Here is a 27,622-nt window from a genome sequence, read left to right as displayed (position 1 = left end):
CTAATTCCCTGGCAAGCAAAACCCCTTCTTGAATTGCTATAAACTCAGTTTCAAGACTCGTGTATTGGCCAGGGAGCATTTGCTAAGGGCTGCCACTACTTCTCCTTTACAGTTTCTAATTACAACGCCAATGCTAGACCTTCTACCATCCTCCGATGAAGCTCCATCCACATTTATTTTATGGAACTCTAGTGGGGGAGGCAACCATCTTAACCCATCAGATGCATGTTTCCCATTGAGAGAGGCAATAGCTTCTTTTTGTTCAGATATCAATCTCTTTGCATGATGCCAAACCTGGTTAGGGGAGTGGGCTTTGTCTTCAAAACATTTCTGGTTTTTGTTATACCAGATGGACCAGTCAGCAACAATAAAGAGCTCCAGGTCTCGAGTAGCTCCTTCATTAAGGATTCTCAAATCAGCTTTAGAAAAATCCATATACTGTTCATCCAATTTCACTGGGCAGTATTCCCATTTGATCCAAACTTGTTTAGCTGAATTACACAGTAGCAGAGAATGAGCAATAGATTCAGCCTCCTGGTTACACATTGGGCACAACACATCAACATTTACTCCTCTTCAGCATAAGTTCAATTTAGTTGGAAGTGCATCCATGCATGCACGCCAAGCAAAGATTCTGATTTTTGTCGGGATCTTTAGATGCCACAAGCTTTTCCATAAAGGTGCTCTTGCATCTCCACTAGAACACTCCCCATCCTCGTTGGTCTCTACAACTTTGAGGGCAATATAGTAAGCACTTTTGACAGTAAAATCTCCTCTTTTATTGCCAACCAAAATGATTTTATCTTCAGGCAAATTGTAACTCAACGGCATATTAATAATGGTATTAGCTTCGAAAGGAAGAAACAAAGACCTTACCAAGTCATCGTTCCACCTTCTTGTTTCAGCATCTATTAAGGTTGAAACCATCAGAAAGTCATCAAGAGGACGAGTAGGAGAAATAACTTTATAAGTAGAGGGAGTAGGGAGCCATCTATCCTCCCAAATGTGAATACGTCTTCCATTACCAACCCTCCACCGGGACCCTTTTCTTATGACTTCTAAACTTTTAAAAATACTTCGCCAAGCATACGACGGGTTGCAGCCCAGTTTTGAGTTAAGTACGTCACCATTTGGATAGTACTTGGCTTTGTAAATGCGTGCACCCAGTGAGTGTGGGTTTGAGAGCAATCTTCACCCTTGCTTAGCAAGCATGGCCAAATTGAAAGCCTGGAGGTTTCGGAACCCCATGTCACCATTCAACTTTGATTTGCACATACGTTTCCAGTTAACCCAAGCAATTCTATTTTTCTGCTGCTTTTGCCCCCACCAAAACTTTCTCATCATTCCTTCTATCTCCTCACAAAGGCCTTTTGGAAGCTGAAAACAGCTCATGGTATAAGTTGGGATGGCTTGGGCTACTGCCTTTATAAGGACCTCTCTTCCCCCAATGGATAAGAGTCTTTCTTTCCACCCCATCAGTTTTTTTGCTACTCTTTCTTTTACCTCAGCAAAAACCTCTTTTTTAGACTTCCTAATAATTGAGGGAAGGCCAAGTTATTTTCCATGTCTTGTATCCTGCATTGGTCCCAATATCTCCATAACTTCACCCCTAGTGTCATTTGAGGTGTTTTGGCTAAAAAACACTGAGGATTTGTCCACATTAATTTTCTGACCAGAAGCTACCTCATAAAGATTAAGAATCTCCAAAAGCTTTTGGCTCTCCTGCCTGTTAGCTTTGCAAAAAAGGAGGCTATCGTCTGCGAAAAAAAGATGCGTGACCATAGGACATCCTCTGCATATTGACACACCATTGAGCATTTTATTCCTAGTCGCCTCATTGATCAAAGCTGAAAAACCATCTGCACATAATACTAAGAGATAAGGTGACAGGGAGTCACCTTGCCGCAGCCCCCTGGCTGGAATAATTCTTCCAAAAGCAACTCCATTAATTAGCACAGAGTAAGTCACAGTTGTAATGCAATGCATAATAAGGTTGACCCATCTTTCATGAAAACCCATATGCTCCATAATTTTTTTAATAAAACTCCATTCAACCCTATCATATGATTTACTCATGTCAAGCTTAACCGCCATATTGCACTCCTTCCCCCCCCCCCCCCTTTTATTATCAAGATAGTGCAAAAGCTCAAAAGTAACCAAAACATTATTTGATATGAGACGCTCAGAAAGAAAAGCACTTTGGTTTTCTGAAATAATTTGGGGAAGGATTGTTTTAAGACGGTTCGCTAAGACTTTTGAGATCAGCTTATAAATAACACTGCACAAACTGATAGGTCTAAATTCAGTCATCTTGCTAGGATTTTTTGTTTTAGGGACAAGAGTTATATTGGTTCTATTAATTTCAGCCATAGACAAGTTTGAGTTTAACACATTTAGAACCATACCAACTACATCATTACCAACAATGTCCCAATACTTTTGAAAAAAGATTGCAGGCATACCGTCCAGCCCAGGGGCTTTTGTGGGGTGCATTTGATAGAGTGCAGCTTCGACCTCTTCCCTTGTGAAGTCCCTAATCAGGCTTTGATTCATCTCCTCAGTTACTTTGGTGGGGATGATGCTTGTTACCTCAACAATTCTGGATGGGAAAGAAGTAGTGTAAAGGTTCTCAAAGTATGAAATGGCAGTGTTAGCAATTCCTTCAGTAGTTTCACACCACCTACCTTCCTCATCCCACAGACCAATTATCGAATTCTTTTTTCTTCTTTCGGATGCCTTAGAGTGGAAATACTTTGTATTTCAATCACCAAGTCCCAACCATTGTGTCTTGGCCCTTTGATGCCACATTATCTCCTCATTATCCAGCAATTCATTAATTTCTTTTCTGAGTTTATCAGCTTCGTTTCCCTTGCTACCATCCCTATCTTGGAAAACAAGCTCACTTAGTGCTCTTCATTTGTTCTGAATTTGCTTAGGGATCAACCCAAACACAGTTTTATTCCACTGGGTTAAGTCAGAAGCACACTGCCTTAGACCTTCAGCCATACCACTCGGATTGCTTAGATTTTCCTTATCTCTCCAACTAGTTTTTATAACATTTCTGCATTCTTCTCTCCTAGCCCACATAGCTTCAAAATGAAACCGACGCTTCCTCGTGGGCCGTAGGGCAAAAGAATTAGAGATCAGGAGAGCGCAGTGATCAGAAGTGGAGTCCACAATATGATGACCCCGGGCATCCTTAAAATAATCAATCCATCCTATGGTAGCTAAAGCCCGGTCCAACCTTAGATACGTTCTATCATCCCCTTCGCTCATATTGCACCATGTATAATCTGGGCCTGAAATTTCCAAATCTTTAAAGGCGCATTCGTCAATAGCAGCAACAAAATCATCAATCTGTTTTTGAGGGCGTCTGGCTCCCCCCAATTTTTCTCTTGCTGAGATATCTCATTAAAATCACCAAAACAAATCCATGGCAACTGAGATTTCCTATGCAGTACTCTTAATTGTTCCCAAGATTCTTTCCTTCGATGCGTTTCTGGATGCCCATAGAATCCTGTAATTCTCCATTTAAAACCTGACTGTGATTCCACAACCATTGCATCAATGTAATTCCCAGCATACCCCACAATCTCTAACTTAAAATCTTTTTTCCATAGCATTGCCAATCTCCCACTTTTATCTAACTTTGGGATTATTAAACCATTACTGAAACCAGCTTTTCCTTTTATATTTTCCATACCTTTTTTATTCAGCTTCGTCTATGATAAAAAGACGATGTTGGGATCCCACCGCTGCACAATCTCACACAGCGCTCTCACTGACCGGAGGTTCCCAAGCCCCCGGCAGTTCCAGCCAAGGGCGATCATTGCTCCCGGCGGTGCTGCTTAACAGCCACCGCCGATATCTCAGTTGCTTCTTTTTCATCAGAGAGAAGTGCTTCGCAAACTCTCTTCCGAGCTCTTCCTTCGCTGTCTTCCAATACTTCAATATCTCCAGCCCTTTTCTTACCTCCAGTGTAGACTTAGGCCTCCTCATTTTCACGTTGGCTCTTGCCCATTTCCCTTGCTACTTTTTTCAAACTATATTTGATCTTGGCCTTTCTTTCTTTGTCTGAGCCTAAAACTTGGGCTTTGTTTTTTATTTCCTCAGATGCTCCACTCATTGGCCTCATTGGGCTTATATTTCCACTAATTTCGTTGTTGGGCTTTTAGGATAGGCCTGCTACTGAAAACTCTTCCTCGTTGCTTTCGGACAAATTCCTGACTAGATCGGGTTTGGTTCGGTTCTGCTCTTCTTGTGTCCGCCTTTTTTGCGCCAGAAACTTCTCCACTTTCTCCATGTTGTCCCATCCGCCCTGCATATTCGGCTCACTGATATCTGTCATTTCTGCATTCCTATTTTCAAGGCCTTGATCCCACGTTCTCACCTCGTTTCCACCGCCCATCGTTTTGGGTTCAGCAGTTTCTTCCTCCATTGATTCCCGGCTTCTGCTGCTTGTGGGTTTTGCTTTATCGGCACTAAATTTACTCAGACCGCCTGCCTTCATCCACTCACCATATTGTCGAGTATTTTGCTACCCCTCTAAATTTTGTGTGTAATGTTTGTCATCATGTCCAAGCTTCCCACAAATGAAACAGAAAATGGGGAGCCTCTCATACTTAAAATTGACCCAGAACCTTTCACCTTCTGCATTTGTGATATGGGCTCCCCTTCTTAGTGAACTCTGAATTGGAAGGTTTACTCTTATCCTCATAAATTTGGCTTGGTCAACTTGTCATGATCGTTTATCAACTTCTATGACTTCACCAAGTTTACTTCCTATTTCTTTCCCTACTTTCTCAGACAGAAATTCAAAGGGCAAACCCCATACTTGAACCCAGAACGGACTGTGAGTGAAGGTGATGTTTGTTGTGGTCATCCCTTTCTTCCATCTGCTTAAGAGTAGAAGGTTGTTTTCGAAATTCCATGGACCACTTCTCTCCACCCATTCCATCTGATACTTGGAGTTGAACTTGAATTGGAGAATGTTGTTACCCACCTCTACAATTCTTAGCGTAGATCCCATCTTCCACACAGACTTTAAAGTATTTTTGAGTGCCCGTTGGTTTTGTTGATGTTCAGACAGCAATCGCCCAAATAGACTGAGGTGACATTCCTCAATGAGCTCCGGCCTGCTTACTGCAGTAATAGGGATGTCTTCTTCTTCTTCCTTAGTCAGCTGTAGCTTTTGGAGTCCCTCTATTACCACTTGATCCATTTTGACTTTTGGGAATTTTCTAGAGGCAACTTTCACCACGGCTATGAGAGTGCCAAGAGAGAGGTCCCTAGAATAGAATTCAAGGGAGAAAAAGAGCTCTTACTGTGGAGAGAGAGAAAACTCCTACATGGGAGAGAGACTCATTATCAACTTACATCATTTAATATAATATAATTTTAACTTATAAGATCTGTTCTTTAATAATTGTTATATTTATCATTAAACTAAAATACCAATTAATTTTTTGTGTAGAAAATATTCAAATTCCAAATGTAAAAACTTTACAAATTGAGTTAATTGAAATTCACATTCAAAACCCATTTTTTAAAATTTAAAAAAAAAATTTTAATGTTACTATAAATTACTGCACTGCTAGTCTACAATGCAGCACCCAGGCCCCCCTTGGATCCCATGCAACTATGCAAGGTACCCACTCCGGCTAATAAGCACTATTATTAGCTACGGACACTTTAAGCCGGTCTCTCATGCATTTAGGGGACTTTAAAGCTTGTTTGGCATTTTGGTAGGAAGTAGAATATCAAAACTTTTGCAATATAAAGCTTTAATTCAAAAGTTAGTAATTTATAATTCTGGATTTATAAATATGAACATCAAAGTGTAGAGTTTTCTTCTAAAAGTTCAGGGCATTTCGTGTAGTAATTACCTAGAAGGAGAAGCCCCTCAGCACAATCCATGTCTTTTAGGTGGCTGGGGTTTAGCCCAAGAGCCTCGGATAGTAGCTCAAATAGACTAAGCCCCGAGTTTATTACTCTCTTTGAGTATTCATCTACTATGTGCCTTTCATGGTAGATCATAGATGCACAAACAGCCATAGGAGTATTACAAGTCAGATCGAAGTTAGAAGAAGATAAAGGCAAACCTATGACATGGTAGTTCATAACTTAAAAATGTGTTTTGGCCTAAAGAAAATTGCCTTGACTGTAGATCTTAGTAGATGCGTGACTTAAAAAATACCATATTATACATAGCCTAATAAATTATGTTTAAGATCAAGTCTCAATTGTCTCAGCCGGGTGATAACATGTAAATATTGTGGATTGGAAGCCAGGGTTGTGAAGCTAAATATAGGACTGTATATGCCAAGAGCTCATGGCTCAGTGCCACTTCCGGATCTCCCTATATATCAAAGGGGTTCCATTATTTAATGATGCATCAAATACTAAGATTAGTTTTACCACGTACCTACAAACTGCTGGCAGTTCTTCCAGTTCAGGTGGATTAGGTGCTGCAAAACAAATAAATGTATCCCTCCAGTTAGCTGCTGCTGATTGGTACAGGTCATAATTGGATAGATAGAGCACTTTTTTTCCATAATCGCGCGAATAGAACTCTTTCTTTTCCTCAGTGTCCTGCTCATGAAACCTCTGTATTCCATTAATCATCTCATCCAGAACATTAACAGGTATTCCGTGATTAACTACCTGAAAAAACCCCCATTTTTCACATGCATCTCGAACTTTGTCAATGACTTTAGTGCGTAAAATGGAGTTGTTATGGATGCCTTCAAGGTCTATAACAGGAAAATTCGGGGAATTTGTGTCACTCCAGAGTCCAGGAGTCCCTTAACTCCGGTTTTTGATTCATCAAATGCTTGTATCTCACTTTTCCTGTCGAAATTGGAGTCCCCTGCCTGATTTTCATCTGTACTATTTGCCACCATCTTATTTCTTTGCCAGATTCTTACAGTACAACAAGACCTTGATGGGATACACTCTTAAAAGACGATAAGGATCCGGTGGATGCAATTCATCCTATTAGCTCTCAAAATATATATATATATATATATATATATATATATATATATATTTGCTTTTTACTTCTTTTTTTTCACCTTTTTTCCTATCTTTTTTTTTTTTATCAATAATTGAGATTGAAGATTGCTCTTTACAACTATCAATTTTTATAATTTAAAGAAATTGCAACAGGTACAATACTCATGAGCTCACTAAGCATTACACCCAATCTCAATCCCTTAAAAGATCTCTCAAGTTGTGGTAAAAGAAGACAAGACTTTCTTATAGGATCATACTAATAAATTCCCTTAGGACAATGATTAATAATTTATTTTAGGAAAATTTTAACACCACTTTTATCATAAATGAAAAAAGTTGTCAAAATATTAATTTTTTTTTTTCTTTATCTATAAAACTTTTTAAAAATAAATTATTAACTATTATTCTAAAAACATCAATTAGAATTTTTCCTTTTTCATATCACCGCAACAAATTATATAGACATTGTTGCAAACAAAATAATGTACTTTGCTTTCTAACCACACATTTCACACCAGCATAATGTTGAGTTAGTAGAAACTCCAAAGCACTTTTATTAAAAATTGCATTATTTAAATTAATGCTTTGACTTATAGTATTCCCATCAAAGTTTTTAGCAATTTTATCATTTAGCATTTAAAAAAGTTATTTTATCAATTTTAACAACTTATTTTACAATACATCCAACATTAAATATTCTATTTTTTACTATTTCATTTAAAATAATATAAACTACTCATTAAAATAATAAAAAAACAACTACACAAACTACATTTTCCACCACAAGCATTAAAATAATAATATTTTTTTAAAATTTTTTTTTTTTATGTTTTACATATTTGTTACAGCTTGTTTTTTTGGTGCCTTTTATAAATTTAATGTTAAAATTTAAAATTCGTAGCATTTAACATTTTTAATGAAAATGCTCTATCACTAGCGCACTCAGCACCTTTCTTTCACTGCACAAAGTGCCAAATACACTTGCACAAACCTCGCTTCTTTAGGGTCAAGACACCTGCTGACACTAGGACAATTCTTATTGACTTCGCTTCAGTCTTTACTCTACAACACTTGGTGCTTATGAATTATGACACCCACTACGCAAGTCACAGAGCACGGACACCATCACTTCTATTTATATTAGTGGCCATTTGGTACTGAACAACCATTTTTAGTTAATAAAAACCAAAAAATCGTATTTTTACAATATTTTTTTAACTTAAACGTATTTTTGTAACACTTAAACAAATTTATTAGAAATTACTTAAACAATTTTATTAGAAATTTTTTACTGAACAAGGCTTAGCTTCATCTTTATATTGACAATTATAAAATATTATTTTTCAACAAGCTTCTAGTTCTAGACACTTTACAACGTTGTGGCTGAAATTTATTTAAGCAACGAAGTCTCTAGGAAATTCCTGGAGAGAGAAATTGAAAGAAACTCTAGAAATTTATAGGGACAAGAGAGTTAGTGGTGATTTCAAACACAAAGATCATGGGTAATTTACCATTATTAAAATATAAAACTTCATTGAGACAGTATTTGATAATTCAAAAAAAAAAAAAAAAACCATACTGCTTCTTAAGGAAAAATCCTTCTATAGCCATGGCATACATTGCCATCATGGCTAATGCATAAGCATGAGTTTTGCATTGACACCTATTTCATGAATACAACGGCTAACATCACAACTTGAAATGTGATAGTGCAGAGGTCCCGTCAAGCCCTTTATTATAAAAGTGTTGCAGGTAGTCTTTGACAGAGGTTTCCTTGTAGATTGGAGAACTATCTTCAGGTACCAACTCTTTGATTGGTCCATAAACTTTCAAGGAATCTCCTATTTGAACTTGTGGTCTAAAAAAACATGCCACAGAAATTCTTGGGCCCTCATTTTTCACCAGCACTCTGTGATAAACACTTTTGAACTTGTCATTGGAGATAAGCTGCATCCGAAGAACACATGAACACACGAGAATATAAGCACATTTTATTAGAGTGTCCTGCCAGACACAAAAAAAAATCTCCAAAATTTTCACACCCTCTCATGTATTCACCTTATTTGGGCTCAGCCTAACACAAATTCAAAGACAATTCTATGTAAAAATTATGTGGCTAAAGACTAAAAAGTTTAAACGTAAGTAGTAAGTCAGAAATTGAATCTTTTAGAAGTTACAAATTTAAACCGGATTATTGTTCCCATAAATAAATAAATAATAAATAATTAAAAAAAAACCTGATTATTGTTAAAATTATGTTTAAATGAGTACATACACCATGCCTTATAGTTTAAGCTAGTGCAATTGGATAGTGCTGGCAGAGCCAACACCGCACTCTAGAAAAAAAACTACTCATGTGCATTCTAGTTTGAATTCAGAGGCTTTGCCTCCAATAACCAATAATAAATTAATAATAAAAGTATTTTTAATACCCACTCACTCCCAAATTGTTAATCATCTATCATTTATTTTATTTAAATAAATTTTAAGATGTCCCAAAATAAAGTCCCCTCTTCAAAAATATTAAATAAAGTTCTTATCTTACAATTTACACTCTATTTAAACAGTCTTTTTTTTTTCTCTCTCTATGATTCAAATTAATGAGTTGAAATTTGTATATTTTTACCTGACAGGCAATGCATTAATCAGGACCAAGACAAAGGAAGTAATTAATATGTTAAGCTTGATATGTACGTTAACAGACTTGCCTGTAAAAGATCTCCAATGTTAACTACTAAATGACCAGGTCTGGGGGGAAGATCAATCCATTGGTTCTCATAAAGAACTTGGAGGCCACCCAGTTGGTCTTGTAAGAGTATTGTGAGGAAGTCACTATCAGTATGCTTGGTCGCTCCCAATGTTAACTCTGGTTCAGGGCATGGTGGATAGTAGTGGCCCAGAAGGAGAAGTCCCTCAGCACAATCCATATCTCTCAGATGGTTTGGATTGAGCCCAAGGGCCTCAGATACTAATTCTAATAAAGTACACCCCAATCTTATGATATGATTTGAATATTCAGCTACAATGTCCCTGCAAATTGATTAAGCACATCTATTGATATTAAAAATTGGGGTAATTCTGGATCTTGGAGCAGAATCTGATGCAATAGTGGAAATGCTTATAAAATAAAAAAAGATTTTTTTTTTGAACATAGCAGGTGATGTATGGCCATAATTGTCATTCAAATTATTTTACAGGTTCTCTAGTAGGAACTAAACCACATATCAAAACTATGATTTTGCTCCCAAAAAAAAAAAAAACCATATTTCAAAACTAAAAATGTTGTAATTATTAACCATGTTGAACATACACGCATGAGTGAAATCCCACAAAGAGAAAAAGTAAAAAAGTCAAAGAATAAATATAAGTGAGGTCTCAACCCTTAGGCCATTAGGCAATGAACTAAGGCCCCAAATAGAAAAAGGTATTTGATACAATAGACTATATTATATCTATTGTTCTATACTGTAGAAAAATTCATAATTATAAAAAATTAGCCCTCTCACCTAGTCCAAAAATAATAACTTTTCATTTCAAAATAATAAAATAATAATAATAATAATAATAACTTTAGATCCTCTTTATCAATCAATAAAATACGTTGTCTATTTGTCTTTTCAAATCTTATGCATTTTTTTAATATGTTTTACTTTATCTGCGGCGGTTCAAGACTCAAGAATGTAAAAAATTTCAATCTTTTAAACACATGGAATGTGCATAAACTCTTCATTTCTCTCTCTATCAAAATTAATAGTTATTTTTACAAAATTTATTACTGAAATCCAATATTCAATACTCAAAATTCAACATTGCCAAGTGAGAGTGACCATCCCAAACATGATAAGTGGTCTCTATATGCCTTATCAAAAGTTGAATTATCCTAAAAACTTAAGTCGGTTTATGTGTGCAAGAGAGAGATAGAAGATAAACTTTTCATTTGTGAGCTAAAAGCTAAGCTTTGTTGGTGTGGGAGAGTGTTAGAAAGGAAGGTAAGCCTTCGCCTATTGAGACGGTTAAAGACTAAACATTTTCTAATGTATTAATATGGTCCAGCTTTGAGGTGAGCAAAATGCAACAAAGAGTCCAGACATAAGGCACGCAGGAGAGCTCAATTACCATTATGGGAAGATAGCTAGTTTAATCTTAGTAACTCCTCCCAAAAAAAAAAACAAAAGACTCATGGCAAATAGTTAATTACTGTTTCTTAATGCACGTATTAGAGCTGCACTCTCTAATAGTAGTATTACGGTATTACCACACATACCTGCATATTGCAGGCAATTCTTCTGGCTCAGGAGGGCTAGGAGCTAGAACACAAGAAAAGGTATCCCTCCAATTAGCTGCAGCTGCAGTAAACAGATCAAAATTGGAATTGTATATCACCTTTTTATTTAGGACACGCGTATAGAACTCTTTTTTCACTTCAGTATCCTGCTCATGAAATCTTCTAATGCCATTGATTATTTCGTCCAAAACACTAGCAGGAATTCCATGATTAGTCACTTGAAAGAAACCCCACTTCTCACATGCATTTCGGACATTGTCAACAATCTCAGCACGCATATTTGCCTCTTTTTCGATGCCATTGAGGTCTATTATTGGGATACTGAACTGAGAGTCACTGCAACCAGAATTATCATCCAGATCATGTTTGATAAACATACGTGGGATTTTTGACACCCCGGCATCAATGAGTCCCTTGACACCAGCTCTTAAATCATCAAAAGCTTTTACTTCACTTTGCCGATTGTAAACAGATTCAACTTCAGCCTCATTTTTATAATTGGCCTCCATTTTCTGTCTCTGTGAATTGGAAAGACAAAATGAATCACTTCTTTATATAAGTAGAGAAAAAGTAGAAGATGGGAACCTTCTCAAATTAGCAATCAGCAATCCAGCTCAACCGTTTTTGTTTTTAGCAATAAGTGAAACAGAACTGGAAAGTGAACTGACCCAACCTAGTGACAAACCTTAAAAGGAAAACAAAGACATGTGAATTTGATATGACAGTTTGGTTAACTGGCTGGTGAGGTTCTTTTTTTTACTCTTTTTTTTTTTTTTTTGGGTTGACCACAAGAAAAAAATCCTAATATGGGGTTAGGTGCATATGAATCGAATCGGAAGTAAGGCGACTCCAAAAGCACAGACTATCAAACATGGTAAATGAGCCATTAATGGAAGTAATTGGCATTTCGAAAAGGATGTTTAAGAAGTATCAAACATGGTAATTGGCAGGTGAAGTTAATTGTTTCTGATAGGAGCGATTTCGGCCATTTTGGCATGTGATGATATTTTTATATTTTAATCATATGTTAGGCATGCTGCAAATTGATGCTATTGCCTAGGATTGTCAAGTATATTTAACAAATTTGACAAGCAATAGATCTCATATATAAATTGGCAACTAGCTTTATCAAGTTGTCTAACTATTTACTTTGTATACATTACACAGATGGATTGAGATTCGGTGCAATTGCTATTATGCAATTGTGAGAAAAAGAAAATTGAAAAGGTAAAATGGTAAGAAAGTTAAAAATTAATAGTTATAATTTTAATTTTAGTTTTGATTTAAATATTAAAATTAAAATTAAAAGTAATTTTTTAACTTTCAATCTTGGTCATCAAATATGCTATTACATATCCGGTGCAATAATGGTCGTGGCTGTTGCATCTTATTCAGATCCATCACACAATGGCCCTGTCAATTTGTCAAACATGCACTTATATACCTTGAAATTACTTATGCAAGCATCCTGATTCAGTGGCCTTCAAACTGAAGTATAGAAATTCGCTACGAGGATTAGCATTTCGAGGATAGAGTAGAAATTTGGATGTATCAAGGAAGAGAGAGCCTCAGGAGCACGGACCACTATGTGTTTTGTGAACCAACAGAATAGTTCCAAAGGTAATCATAATTTGAAAAGTGAATAATGACATAAGTGAAAAGGACAAGAGAAAAGGGTAGTGATACTAACACAGCTGATTTAACAATACACCTCCGTTTTCCATGTTTTAAATGTGAACATCACATTTTTGCGTTTAAAAGTAAAAACCACTGTGAATTGTGTAGACCAATACAATAGTTCCAAAGGGAATCATAACTTGATACATAAATAATGACATAAATGATAGGGTAATGATTCTCACAAAACTTTTTTTTTTTTTTTTTTGAGAATCAATGATTCTCACAAAACTAATTTCACATCACATCTTACCGACACATTTGATTTCCACTATTTAAATGTATACATCACATTTTTTGCATTTAAATCGTACATACATCAAAGTGCAAGCATTTGTTGACGGAAAATATTAGAACTACAAATTTTTTTACAAAATGTTAATGTGGTTAATGGTTATTGGTAAGTGAAAAAATAATATCAATAATAGACTTAAATGAGAAGTAAAACTATTGTAAAATATTTTATGATTATAGCATTACCCCTTATAGATATTTGTAAAGATGAGTGTGAGATAATAATTAGAGTAAGTAGAACTGTAATGATTCTCTCATAACATATTTCACATTTTCCCAAGGGCGTCTCCAAGTGTTAATTAGGGTGGTCATATGACCACCCCTGACCTGAAAATTTATTTATATATATATACACACACACACATATATACCTTAAAAATTAAATTTTAAATTAAAATAGGTAATTGACCACCCTAAATAAAAATTTGACCCCAATAAAAATAAAATTCAACCTCTCCAAAATTTTGGTTCGTTGAATGTTAAACCAAAAAATTGTGAGAAATGTTATGTTCATAATATTTTTTTAACACTGTCATAACAAATCCTAAGTAACAGGTTGTTACTAGTGGATAAAAAAATTATTTCAATCGTAAATTCATATTAGAACCAATTAAATACTTACTACCTAGGCTTTGTTGTAAAAGTGTTGCAAATATGTTGTGGACGTAGCAATTTTAAAAATATTTGCCCAAACAAACAAAAATTAGCCTAAAAGCCCACATCAAACTTTAATTGTGATTTTTAAAATTGTGTTCAAATGACATATTTTAAAATCTCTATTTAAAAAAAATGCACACTTTTCAAATAGTGAGTATGTTAATGTTTGCTTTAGTCTTTAGCAAATTTATTGGATTTATGTGATACATTTTTTTCAAAAAGATAATACATTCTGTTTATATTGTTACATATTTAGCCAATATGTTAGTAATTGAATGAGAGATTAGTAGTTTAATGATTGTTTGATTATGTATATTAAAAAAAAAATGTAGGTAATAACATTGATAGTAAAACTATCATCTAACGATTTTAAAATATGAAAATTTGTAAAAAAAAAAATTATAAATTTATGTATTTGAACGTAATTTTTTTTTTATGATATTAATATATTCAAGTTTTATTTGTATTAAATTTTTTTTTTCCACGTCCATTTCCTACACGTTTTAAATGGAGATATAGCATTTTCATGTGAAATGTGATTGAATCATATACACATTCATCACTAAACGTCTTTCCACATTTTAAACATGGGCATCACCTCTTTCGCAAGAATATCGTAGGAACCGTGGTCAAATACATTTCTCTATAATTGCTTCCAAGGCTACTTTTTTTCTTTTTGGAAGGAAATTTCAATCAAAACTCCATACAAAGGTACAAATTAATACAACATGCATGTGCCAGGTACACTTTATGAAGAAAGATACATGATGAGCTGAACATAATCACCTATGAACAGACCTATTTTCATATCTGATTTCTTAACTTATTGAGTTATTCAATTCTAAGTGACAGATTAAAAGTAATATATGGATCTTGTCAAGAGAGGACAAAAAGTGTCAATCTCTCATGATCGTATACATCGACATATGAAATTGGATGTAATATTGATTGCGTCCTTGAAGTTATTCTACCCCAGGAGGTCTGTTACCGTCACTGAATTTTTCGACCAAAAATTCACACCCTTCTCACATGACACGTCACTTTACTTGAGCCGACCACAACATTCATGCAAAAAAGGAGATGTAACCAAAGCACGAAACATTAGCATACCACTTGGCGAGCTCATGTACTGTCTTGTTAGCCTCCTGAGGAACCCAGATCTTAAAATGCTAACTATGGCCTAGCATTATCGTGCATCAACGGCTCCAAGAACTACTCCTTAGCATCCCCTCAGGCTTCAAATGCGCGGCTAAGAATGTTTTGAATGCGCAATGTTGTGTATTGTTACTGTGTTAGATATCTGTCATTTGCTATTTACAAACCTATCATGACAATAAAAGGAAATATGTAATTAGCAGTGAACCTATTCCAAATGTAATCATAGATAGTGTGCATCCAATTTCACGATTTTACCTTTAGTGATCATGTGAAATAAACACGTATAATTTGAATTTGAATTTGAATCTTTTGTCATTGAAGAGAGAAAAAATTGTAACAACAAACTTGCACAAGAGAAAGGAAAATTGATTACGTCTTTTGATCAGTTTGTCGGCTGGGTTGGTTGTTGCCTCGAAGGAACATAGTTTTAGTACCCACCAGCTTATAGTTTTACAATGCCACACATGCGTTTGAATCCCGTCACTCTCCATGCTACTTTTTATACTCTACAAATAAAAATGTGTCATCCGTCCATATATTTAATTAAATCCTATTTATATGTTTTTTCTTATTTCAGCAACCTAAAATGAATAAAAATGATAATAAAAATTAACACATTCTCACCACCAGTGGTCTACCACTAATAGCCTTCACCAGAACCAATAGCAATAGATGGCCAATGCCATCAACACCACCAATCACGGCCATCCTCCACCGCCATGATATTAGTATTTGTGATCCTTTTAATGGAATTAGCCCATGTCTTGATATTAGTGTTTGTGATCTTTTGTCGATGCCATCAACCGACAATTACCATTAGCAAAATCTTTTGACATCTTGAAACATTTATGAGATTTGAAAATGAGAATGCCTTAAAAGAAGACAAGGAGGAAGTGTGCACCTAGTCGAATGTGATGGGTTTTGTTCTGCTCTGGTTGGAGTGGCTAGAAAATGTTGTTCTAGTATGCAAAGTGGAATGAGAAACTCCTTTATTCCACCGCGGGTAACCTAAATTTTGGTTTATTCCAGGTTATTTCAACCAATTCCTGAAATTTCGGGTTGTCATTCCGATCAAATTCATTTTTTCTCCCCTCTGAAAAAAAAAAAAAAGTATGTTGCTTTTTTTTTTTTTTTTATTCTTATTATATTTCATTTTATTCCCATAGACAAACTGGAATAAGCTTTAAAACTGAATTGACAACATTGATCCAATTATGGATTTGAAGAAGACAAGGAGGGGTTGAAACTAGAGGTCACAAAACTAATACCATTTCTTGGATATGAGGAAGACAAAGGAAGTGGTGTTGTGGACTTGGCAGTGATTGATGACGGTGACAAGCGGCATTGATGGCATCAACAATCTCTTGCTAGTGGCGTTGGCAAATGGTTGGTAGTGGTGGACCGGTGGTTATATGGCAATTTTATATTTGTGGAGTAAGGACTAAGGAGTGAAGATGGGAACTCACATATAAAATTGTCATATATTTTATTATGACATTTTGTTGTGTTGGTAGCATTATTCAAAATAAATTATTTGTCTAAGAAAAACACACTCTTTGTGACCTATAAAATCTTGAGCTATGGACCTGACAGATTATATTTATCGTTGTAAACTTTCCCACAAAAAGTTAATTTTTTCTAAGCTTGGTAGTTGCTTTAACTGTAGGTTGTTCCAGAACCGTGGTCTTCATTATTTTCCCAGGCATATTTGGCTCTAAAAGTGTGTTTGGTAGAGTGGATTTTATGGAGGATAAAAAAATGAGAAAAAATAAGAAGAGAAAACTTTTTGAAAAGTGTTTGGTTAGGAGGAAGAGAGGAAAAAAAAATATGATATGGTCCAAGTGTTTTCTCTTTGGGTCTACTAGAATGTTTTCTCTCCAAAATGGGGAGAAACTGAGTGAAAGAATGCAATTTGCTTGATTGACAAAAATGCCCTCAATTGTTTTTTTTTTTTTTAAGCTTTTGTTTTCCTGGCAACATTGGCGCTTTTTTTTTTTTTTTCTTCTTCTTCCTGGGACTCATTTCCTCTTCCCCTTTTTATTTTTTTTTTATTTTTTTATTTCCTAGGGATGGGCATGACAGTGATTTTTTTACTGGAGGTGATTTTTTTTTTTCATGACATGATTTTTATTTTATAATAAATTTGGGTTTTCTTTTTTGATTTTTTTTTCTTATTTGTCACTTTTTTGTTTTAATTGAGCATTATTTTTTAATAAGGTTATATAAGTAAATTAAGACAAACTCATTTTTTCTATTCTCCACTTTTCCACTCCTAACCAAACAAAACTGAGGAAAATTAAAATATTTTCTATCCTCTCACTTTTCCATTTTTCTCTATTTTCTACTCTCTCACTCTTTCACGCCTCCAACTAAACAGACCTTGAGTCTCTCACTCATTCTAGTTGTTCTTGCAAACTTTTACTTTGCGTTATAATTAACAGTAGTATGAGTCTATGTGTCCTCACTCTTTAAACAGAACTATGGCCTTCCCATTCACAATTTGGAAATAAATATTTATATAGGTTTTTTTAAATAATATATAATATTATATATATATTGGATTATAGGTCTTAGCTTTAAAATATGGCAAAATACTAGGTGGACCACTGTCCACTACTTTCTTTGCTTTTTTTTAGTGAAATTTTATCTTCTTCTTTTTTTATTGCTTTGAAAACAGGTTTTTTTTTTTTTTAGGGAAATGAAACAGATATTTAGTTTGGGTTTTAGCCAAAAATAATAATAATAATCATAATATCGAAATGTAGGTGGACCATTGTTCACTTATTTCTTTTTTATTTCTTTTAATTAAAATTTTTATCTTTTTTGTTTTATACATATGCTAGTTGCTAATGAGAAGAAAAAAGATAGAAGTATTAGTTTTGTAATAAATTAATCAAGTCTAAAAAGGATTTTTTAGATAATTTGTTATTAGCAATCAACGCATATTATAAGTGCATAATTTGTACCCAAATCCAACCGCGTGATGGGTTCAGGCCCAAAAAGCCTTATACAATCAAATTTGTAGAGCGTGGGTTAGAAACCTAGGTTTTATGGATATTGGATAACAAATATGATGAGCTAGATTGCCATTATCCATACAATAAATGGTTAAAATAACAGAAACTCTCCTCGGACGTAAGCCGAGAATGACTTATATTGCCTTTCCTTCTCCAAATAATAGATTGAAATTGAAGATGATGTGTACAGTGCTTTCCTTCTTTCTTCTTTTTCTTCCGTCCTCTTTCCCTTAGAATGTCTTTCCTTTCCCTTTATATCATCATCCTTCTTCCCTCCATCTTCCATGTATGGATCAAATCAATGATCCAAATACTTATCTCATCCTCCACCCTCTGGAAGTCTTCAAACAACAGCTGTAAGGCTGATCTGTACTGTTCAAATGTCATTTCCCCATTAATGCGGCCAAAAAGGTAGGTACAAAGTCTTTAATGCGGTGGTAACAGCTTTTTCCCTGATATTTCTCATTCGTTCTCTCTCTCTCTCTCTCTCTCTCTCTATAATTGCGTGAAACATATCTTCACCCCTCAGACCTTCTAGAATTCTCTTCCAAACACCATGACGTGTCACATGATCTTCACTTGACTTGGCCGAGAAGATGCCCCTCCTCGGACAACCCCATCAACCTTGCTAGCGAGAGCTTGCTTATGTACCTCAAGGCTCTGCTCGGACAAATTAATACCTCCAAATTAGGCCTAAGGTCCAAAAGTGTATTTTGACCATTCTGCCCCTACAATAGCCCCTCAAAACTTCATTTTTCTCCCCATCTAGGAAGGAAATGGAAGTTTTAACCATACACCACCGCCTTCATATACCTTTCAAATCATCACCCGTAAGAATATCATTTTGCTTCTTTTAAACCGCTTCTGACGCTTTAAAATCTGTCATGCGCGCATTAATTGCTGTAAGTAACGCTCTATCCCCCACGTCTAATGGTGAGATGTACATCCAACGACTTAGGTTCTTTCTTAAATTTAGGCAGGATGACTCCCATTCAACACCGCCTCCCATACATCAAAATACCTAGGGAACCGAAATTCAACCCATCACTTCTGAAATCAATCAAATCTCAAATCTTTCCATTGTCTCTCCTCTCAAGAAGCTCAAGAAGAATCATCTACCTGCTTTCCCGTAAGTTCTCAATCCTTTAAACTCATTTCTCCTCGGCCATTTAATTACATCCTTCCCCCCTCTAAACCACCATTCTTACCCCCACCAAATGGGTAGATTCAAGTGTCTAATAGATACTGATGCCGGTATGGAGGGTTTCTGGGCCAAATATCGTATTCCTCAAGACGTAGATTTGAGATATTGCTCCTCGAAAGCCATAGCTGATGATAGGAGAGAAGGAGAAGTTGTCATTCCCATCATCGCATTTTTAGAGGGTGAGATGACACTTCCCATGAAAAACGTAACTAGTGAATATCTCCGTAACCATAGGTTATGCCAGATCAGTGCACACCCAACGTGTTTAGAGTCTTAGGTTGTGTCGACGCTCTAAATGAACAAATGGGCCTGAACCTCACATGGCACGACGTCGTTTATATGTACGAGTGCCATAGAATTAAAAACGTAGGATATTACCTCAAATCTAGATCTAGCGTTGTTAGGCTCATATTATATCTTCTCAAATCCAACAAAGGCATGAAGGACGACTACCTAAATGCTTCTGGAATGTGGCACGACGGCCCTCATTGCCCAGTCGAAGAGGGAACCCAAGGTGTGACTCCATAGGAGTTAGATTCCCTAACTTGGGAATTAGTTCTTTTAACTTTACCATGTCTAATTACATTGTAAGTTATTCCCTCTTTATTTGGCCTTTATTTCTGATTTAACCATACTTCTTTCCTTAGATATTTTTGCAGATAAACAACACATACAGCCTCGTCTAAGCCTTTGCAGCGTCGCGGACCTCAATCGTGTTTTACGATCCGAGGTATTTGTGAGCAAAGACTTATAGGTGAGGTCAGCCCCTCTCATATTGAGATACAACCCATTATTAGACGACTTCCAAGATATTGGCAACTCAATCACCGCGGGTGACCAAAGACGCAGAAGGATAGACATTTTGAGACCGGGTTTTCTCGCTTTACACGAATTACCGGACAATCCTTCCGTCATCTTGTACACATGCCCAATAAAAGCAGTCCCTCTTTCGGCACGTCCTTAGGCAACAGTCATCCGAGAAGAGTCAACATCTTCACGACTATCTCTCAAAGAGGAAATAGACCAATTCCGACTCGAGGAGGGAGAGAGACCCTTAGAGGACCAAGTTGTCAACCTCTCGGATGAAGAAAGTGACTCCAACAGGAACTCTAGTATTGAGAATTTAACAGTTGCTCAAGTAGATAATAGTTCCGAGGAAGAGGAAGAAGACATGTCAAGCCTAAAACAAATCCTTGCAAAAAAGGGGTACGCAAGTTACCAAAAAGGGTGCTGTTGGGGCTCAACCTCCTCCGAAGCTTCCTCCACCTCTTCCTCCTTCTGACCCTATCATCCCTGTAGCCGACCTTAAAAAGAAGAGGAAAAAAGAGGACAAGGAAGCAGAGAGAGCACGGCTGAAGAAACAGAAGCACAACAACAACAAAAAGTTGCCAAGGGTGGAACACGCGTCTCTTCTGTAGAGACTGGGGAAAGCCATGATTTGGCCAAGGTACATCGCACACAATCCAGTTGGTCCCCTGCACTGGAGTTGGACGGGGCCCCAATTCTCCGCCTCTCCAGTGTAAGAGAATTCCAACGAGGACATGCTCATCACCTGGCTAATGCTCTGGAACAACCTATCCTTCTACCGAAGGACATGGAGGCTTTGGAGAAGATGAGCCAGCCACACCTTTTCGTCGCCCTAAAAAGAGATTTGGCTTTGGTACGTGTCCCCCAATCACTTCTACCTCGCTACTTTTATTATCTTCTTACAAACCCTTTTCCTGTGCACTTTCATATTGTTCTTACCATAACGCACTTGTTCAACATCTCCACACAGGCAATTCAAGAGGTTTTTGTTGTTGAGAAGTGGGTGGAGGACTCTTGGAACCAGACTAAGGCTGAATTCCAAGTTAGAGTCAAAACTGAGAAGGCCTTGGACCATGCCGAGCAGGAGAAAAATGAGCTGGCCACCAAATTGGCAGATGAGACTAATGAGAAGAAGAATGTTGTGGCCGGACTCAAAAATGCCCAGGCTCAAGTGGAGGGGCAACGCAAGCTACTACGCCAAAAAGAAGAAGATCTATCCAAAGCTCAGAGTAAATCCTGGACTTAAAAAAGGAGCTTGCTCAGGCCAAGGAAGCGGCTCGTACCAGCAAAGAGACCGTGGAGGTTGCAAAAAAGGCTTCTTACAATGAAGGGGTTGAGGCAATGGAGGCCCAGCTAGCCGAAGAGCTAGCAGAATTATGTAGGGAATACTGCCAACAAGTTTGGGTAGCAGCCCTAATTGTGGCAAGAGTCCCTGCTACTTCTGACTGGAGAAAAGCAGAGAACATCTAGGTTCCTCGTGACATCCAAGTGATTGAAGACCATCCGCTCACTTCAACTGCCTCCGAGACGGTGCCCATGACACAGCCATCCCCAATTCAAGACCTATTCCACTTCCTAAAGTATCTACCGGTTCTGATAAAGAAGGAGAACAAGGTGACAAGGCTGAGAAGTGCTTGAGCGAGCAAGCTAATCCAAATACCCCTCCACTCGTGGCGAACGACAAAGGGAAACAAGTCCTATCCTCGTCCGAGACTAAGCTTAAGAAGATAGAAGAGGAGGACAAAACAAAAGAGTCTGCAGCGAAGCCCAAAAAAGACCCTCCACTGAAAATCAAAACATAGGCCGTCTAGGATCCTTACTCTACATAGTTTCTTCTTATCTTAACTTTATTTTAATCCTTTTATTTTACAGTTTTATTTTCAATGTACCCACATGCAGAAATAATATTAAATTCAAGACTTTGATCTTTAATTCATTACAAGTCTACTTTACTTTAATACTTACCTTTTTGCCTTAATGTAAGTTATATACGTTGCCCAGATGACTTAGTATTCAAATATGCAGTGAAATCCCTATAATGTCTTAGCTAATACCAGTAATTCAATATGAAAACAATTTCACTTTACTGACTTAAGCCATTAATGGATAACCCATATGTTGGAATTATAATACTCAAAGTGTAATAGCAGACAGCTAAATATGTGAGGATATATTTGAACTTAAAACGAGAGAAACACAGTTTTAAGACTAGATTATATGTTCAATTTGGGCATAAATTAAATCATTAAACTTACCATGGTACGTGGCTCAAGAACCAAGGCATATCCAAGTTTCCATTTGATACTTAAAAAAATAAACTGAAATGTTAATTTCCCCAAAGTAGATGATCTGACGACCAGACATAACTAAGGTTCAGTTTAACACATAATAATATATCAATTTCCACGAGGTATGTGGTCTGAGGAGCCAAGCATAACCAAGTTTCCGTTTGATACTTAGAAAAATGAACTGAAATGTTAATTTCCCCAAAGTAGATGATCCAAGGACTAGACATAACTAAGGTTCTGTTTAACACTTAATAATATATCAATTTCCACGAGGTATGTGGTCCGAGAAGCCAAGCATAACCAAGTTTTTGTTTGATACTTAGAAAAATGATAATCAATCGCAACATAATGATAATAGAGCTACAATGGCAAAAGTGTATTTTATGAATAGTAGTACCTTCGTAGGTTATTTACATTCCAAGGATGTTGTACAACTTTCCCATCTAAGTCTACTAGATAAAATGCCCCTATGCCTGCTACAGAAGTGATACGATACGGCCCTTTTCAAGTAGGTTCTAGCTTTCCTTATGCTGGGTTCCTGGCGGTACTCAAGACTTTCCTTAACACCAAGTCTCCAGGTGCAAGTGGCTTTAACTTCACATGAGCATCATGCCCCCGCTTGAGCTTATGCTGATAATAAGCTAGTTAAACCATGGCGGTCTCTCGTCATTCCTCAATTAGATCTAGGTTTTTCTCTAGCAAACTGTCATTACTACTTAAGATGAAACAGCTCATTTTCAACGTCGGAAATCCAATTTCTAAAGGGATCACGGTCTCGACTCCATAAGTCATGGAGAAGGGCATCTCTCTGGTGGATCTTCGTGGTGTAGTTCAATATGTCCACAGAACATGCGGCAATTCTTCCACCCATCTTCCCTTTGCATCATCCAACCTCTTCTTGAGTCCACTTACGATAACTTTATTTACCGCCTCGACTTGGCCATTCTCCTGCGATAAGCTAGAGTGGAGTATCTATTCGTGATGCCCAGGTCACAACAGTATTTTCTGAAGGCCTTACTATCAAATTGCAGGCCATTGTCTGAAATAAGAGTGAGGTATTCCAAACCTAGTGACAATGTTCTTCCAAACAAACTTCTTTGCATCCATGTCTCTAATGTTTGACAAAGGCTCAACTTCAACCTACTTGGTAAAGTAATCGATCCCTACGAGCAACCACTTTTTATTTCCTACGGCCTTTGGGAAAGGCCCTACAATATCTAATCCCCACTGAGCGAACGGCCAAGGACTAGACAAAGGGTTAAGTACACCACCGGGCTGATGGATGTTAGGAGCAAATCTCTGGCATTGGTCACATTTTTTCGCATAGTCCTGGGCTTCTCTCTGCATATTTGGCCACCAATACCCTTGGGTGAGGGCTATATGAGCCAAAGACCTTCCTCCCGTATGACTTCCACAAATCCCTTCGTGCAATTCCTCCAAGAGTGACTCCGTTGCTTCAGGGTGTATGCACAGCAAGTATGGTCCAGAAAAGGAGCATTTGTACAGCTTCTGATCCTCGAACAACCAAAATCGAGGTGCCTTTCTGCGTACTTTATTTGCCTCAGATTTCTCCTCGGGCAAGACATCGCTCTTAAGGAAGGACACTATGGGATCCATCCAACTAGGTCCGAACCTAACTTCATGAATATCGACGGCATCCACAGCCGTCTGAGCAGGTTTCAACAAATCTTCAATAAGAATGACTCGGGGCAAACCTTGTGTCGAAGATGTTGCAAGTGTAGCTAATGAATCAGCATGTGTGTTTCCACTCCTGGATATATGCACCAAGGTAAAAGAATCAAGTTTGGATTGTAGATACCTGACTCGGGTTAGATATTCTTGCATTCTTGGATCTCTAGCCTCCAATGTCCCTCCTACCTGGCCCACGACTAACTGAGAATCCGAGAACATTTGCATTGCTTTTCCCCCCATTTTTTGAACCATATCCATTCCGACCAATAAAGGCTCATATTCCGCCTCATTGTTGGTAGCCAAGAATCCCAATCTCAGCAATTTCTCAAATGTATTAGAGTTGCACTCTCTAATAGTAGTATTACGGTATTACCACACATACCTGCATATTGCAGGCAATTCCTCTGGCTCAGGAGGGCTAGGAGCTAGAACACAAGAAAAGGTATCCCTCCAATTAGCTGCAGCTGCAGTAAACAGATCAAAATTGGAATTGTATATCACCTTTTTATTTAGGACATGCGTATAGAACTCTTTTTTCACTTCAGTATCCTGCTCATGAAATCTTCTAATGCCATTGATTATTTCGTCCAAAACACTAGCAGGAATTCCATGATTAGTCACTTGAAAGAAACCCCACTTCTCACATGCATTTCGGACATTGTCAACAATCTCAGCACGTATATTTGCCTCTTTTTCGATGCCATTGAGGTCTATTATTGGGATACTGAACTGAGAGTCACTGCAACCAGAATTATCATCCAGATCATGTTTGATAAACATACGTGGGATTTTTGACACCCCGGCATCAATGAGTCCCTTGACACCAGCTCTTGAATCATCAAAAGCTTTTACTTCACTTTGCCGATTGTAAACAGATTCAACTTCAGCCTCATTTTTATAATTGGCCTCCATTTTCTGTCTCTGTGAATTGGAAAGACAAAATGAATCACTTCTTTATATAAGTAGAGAAAAAGTAGAAGATGGGAACCTTCTCAAATTAACAATCAGCAATCCAGCTCAACCGTTTTTGTTTTTAGCAATAAGTGAAACAGAACTGGAAAGTGAACTGACCCAACCTAGTGACAAACCTTAAAAGGAAAACAAAGACATGTGAATTTGATATGACAGAATTTGTGAACTGACCCAACATGTGAATTTGTAAACAAAGACATGTGAAAACAAGGAGTACGGACCACTATGTGTTTTGTGAACCAACAGAATGGTTCCGAAGGTAATCATAATTTGAAAAGTGAATAATGACATAAGTGAAAAGGACAAGAGAAAAGGGTAGTGATACTAACACAGCTGATTTAACAATACACATCCGTTTTCCATGTTTTAAATGTGAACATCATATTTTTGCGTTTAAAAGTAAGAACCACTATGAATTGTGTGGACCAATACGATAGTTCCAAAGGGAATCATAACTTGATACATAAATAATGACATAAATGATAGGGTAATGATTCTCACAAAACTTTTTTTTTTTTTTTGAGAATCAATGATTCTCACAAAACTGATTTCACATCACATCTTACCGACACATTCGCTTTCCACTTTTTAAATGTAATCCCCTCCGGAGACATAAGAACTAGTCCCACACCTGATCCTCTTTGATTCGTCGCTCCATCAACATACACTTTCCAAATCGGGTGTTCTTTGCACGAGATCATGCCAACTGATTTTTCATCCATGTGCAACCCCTTTGCACTTTCTTCTAATGAAGGTTCAGCGAATTCTGCCACTAAATCAGCAAGGACCTGGCCCTTGACAGAGGTGCGAGGCATATATTTAATATCAAAAGCCCCCAACAACAACTGTTACAACAACATATGTAGTTCCCCACTTTGCTATCCTCCCTGAGTAATCAGCACTTCGCAATACTGGCTTAAGAGGGAGCTGAGTTAAAACAACAACTGTGTAGGATTGAAAATAGTGAGGAAGCTTACGCGTAGCATGCACTACGGCCAGAATCGCTTTCTCCAATGGTAAATAACTTACCTCAGCTTGATGTAGAGATTTACTCACATAGTAAACTCGTCTCTATATACCACTATCGTCCCGTATTAGAACCAAACTGACGGCGTGAATGACCACAGCTATATATGCAAACAGGATTTCATCTACCTCTGGCCGAGACATGATGCGTGGTCGAGAAAGATACTCCTTAAGTTATTGAAAAGCTAAGGCGCACTCCTTGGTCCATTCGAATCCCTTCCATTTATTTAGCAACTGGAAGAAAGGTCTACACCTATCAGCGGATCGAGAAATAAACCTGTTGAGAGCAGCTGTCATCCCAGTCAGCTTCTGAACTTCCTTCGGATTCCGAGGTGGTTGTAAGTTGTTGATTTCCCTGACTTGTGTCGGATTTACTTCTATTCCTCTATGAGTCACCATATAGCCTAGGAATTTACCAAAGCCAACACCAAAAGAGCATTTAGAGGCATTAAGGCGCAATTTGTACTTCCTTAACGTCTGAAACGTGTCATTCAAATCTTTCACATGCATGGGCACCATCTTGCTTTTCACCACCATATCATCCACATACACTTCAATAGTCTTTCCTAACTGCGACTCAAATATCCTGGTCATCATCCTTTGATAAGTAGCCCCTGCGTTTTTCAAACCAAAAGGCATCACCTTATAATGATAATTCCTCGTAGAAGTAATGGAGGTTGTCTTCTCCTGATCATCTAGTGCCAAAGGTATTTGGTGATAACCTTGAAAAGCATCCAAAAAACTCATCTGAGGATGTCCAACTGTAGCATCCACCAACTGATCTATACGAGGCATTGGAAACGAATCTTTAGGACAAGCCTTCTTCAGGTCTGTGAAGTTCACACACACTCTCCACTTCCCGTTCTTCTTCTTCACCACCACTGTGTACACCAACCATTCCGGATAAAAAATTTCTTTGATTGCCCTGGCCTTTTTGAGCTTGAGCACCTCTTCCTTGACGGCCTCGGCATGCTTCTTAGAGGAACGCCGAGGTGGTTGCCTCCTTGGAACAACGGTAGGGTTGACATTCAGATGATGGCAAATGAAACTTGGATCAACCCCAGGGGCTTCATAGGGATCCCATGCAAATATATCAACATTATTTTTCAAAAACATCACCAATTCCATCTTCTCCTGGTGTGGTAGGCGAAGACCAACCTGAAAGAACTTTTCAAGGTCATCACCTATAGGAAACCTTTCTAATTCTTCACATGTTGCTTCCTCTACTGTCATCACATTGGGTGCATCCAGAGACATTGATTGCTATAAGTCCTCTGCAGCCGAGACCGAGGATCCTGGTTCAGACTGATGCAGAATTGCAGCCGATATACACTGCCTTGCCACTAATTGACTCCCAACAATTTCTTCAATCAGTTCCCCCGACGAGAACTTCACTTTAACATGCAGAGTTGAGGAAACAGCACCCAGAGCATGCAGCCAAGGCCTTGCCACGATGGTCGTATATGGGGAATAAGCGTCAACCACAATGAAATCCACATCAACCACTTTCGGACCTGATTGCACAAGCAAA

General features: G+C 37.3%; 2 protein-coding genes and 1 pseudogene across 2 annotated transcripts; all 3 read right to left on the bottom strand.

The window, feature by feature from the left end:
• Window positions 1–4,738: 4,738 nt before the first annotated feature.
• LOC142624976 (uncharacterized) lies at window positions 4,739–5,221 on the bottom strand. The gene has a single exon (XM_075798693.1). It carries the CDS (start codon window positions 5,219–5,221, stop codon window positions 4,739–4,741), a length of 483 nt encoding a protein of 160 aa, XP_075654808.1.
• Window positions 5,222–5,832: 611 nt separating this feature from the next.
• On the bottom strand, window positions 5,833–6,999 carry LOC142624975 (1-aminocyclopropane-1-carboxylate oxidase homolog 1-like; annotated as a pseudogene).
• Window positions 7,000–8,703: 1,704 nt separating this feature from the next.
• LOC142626350 (1-aminocyclopropane-1-carboxylate oxidase homolog 1-like) lies at window positions 8,704–11,808 on the bottom strand. Its single transcript, XM_075800172.1, has 3 exons — window positions 11,279–11,808; window positions 9,723–10,044; window positions 8,704–8,961 (listed from the first exon to the last, which is right to left on the bottom strand). The coding sequence occupies exons 1-3, from the start codon at window positions 11,806–11,808 to the stop codon at window positions 8,704–8,706; spliced, it is 1,110 nt and encodes a 369-aa protein (XP_075656287.1).
• Window positions 11,809–27,622: the final 15,814 nt, after the last annotated feature.

Source organism: Castanea sativa, chromosome 2 (genome assembly GCF_040712315.1).
Source record: "Castanea sativa cultivar Marrone di Chiusa Pesio chromosome 2, ASM4071231v1".
In the NCBI taxonomy this organism is placed as follows: domain Eukaryota; kingdom Viridiplantae; phylum Streptophyta; class Magnoliopsida; order Fagales; family Fagaceae; genus Castanea; species Castanea sativa.
Note: the sequence above shows the minus strand (reverse complement) of the source record. Positions and strands in the feature narration are given on the sequence as shown.

Bases quoted from the DNA above. Each gene is read 5' to 3' on its own strand.
- LOC142624976 (XM_075798693.1), bottom strand. From the start codon at position 5,221: ATGGATCAAGTGGTAATAGAGGGACTCCAAAAGCTACAGCTGACTAAG.
- LOC142626350 (XM_075800172.1), bottom strand. From the start codon at position 11,808: ATGGAGGCCAATTATAAAAATGAGGCTGAAGTTGAATCTGTTTACAAT. The intron at 10,045-11,278 runs GTATGTGTGGTA...ATCAATTTGCAG, and splicing joins GAATTGCCTGCAATATGCAG to GGACATTGTAGCTGAATATT. The intron at 8,962-9,722 runs GCAAGTCTGTTA...CTTCGGATGCAG, and splicing joins ACATTGGAGATCTTTTACAG to CTTATCTCCAATGACAAGTT.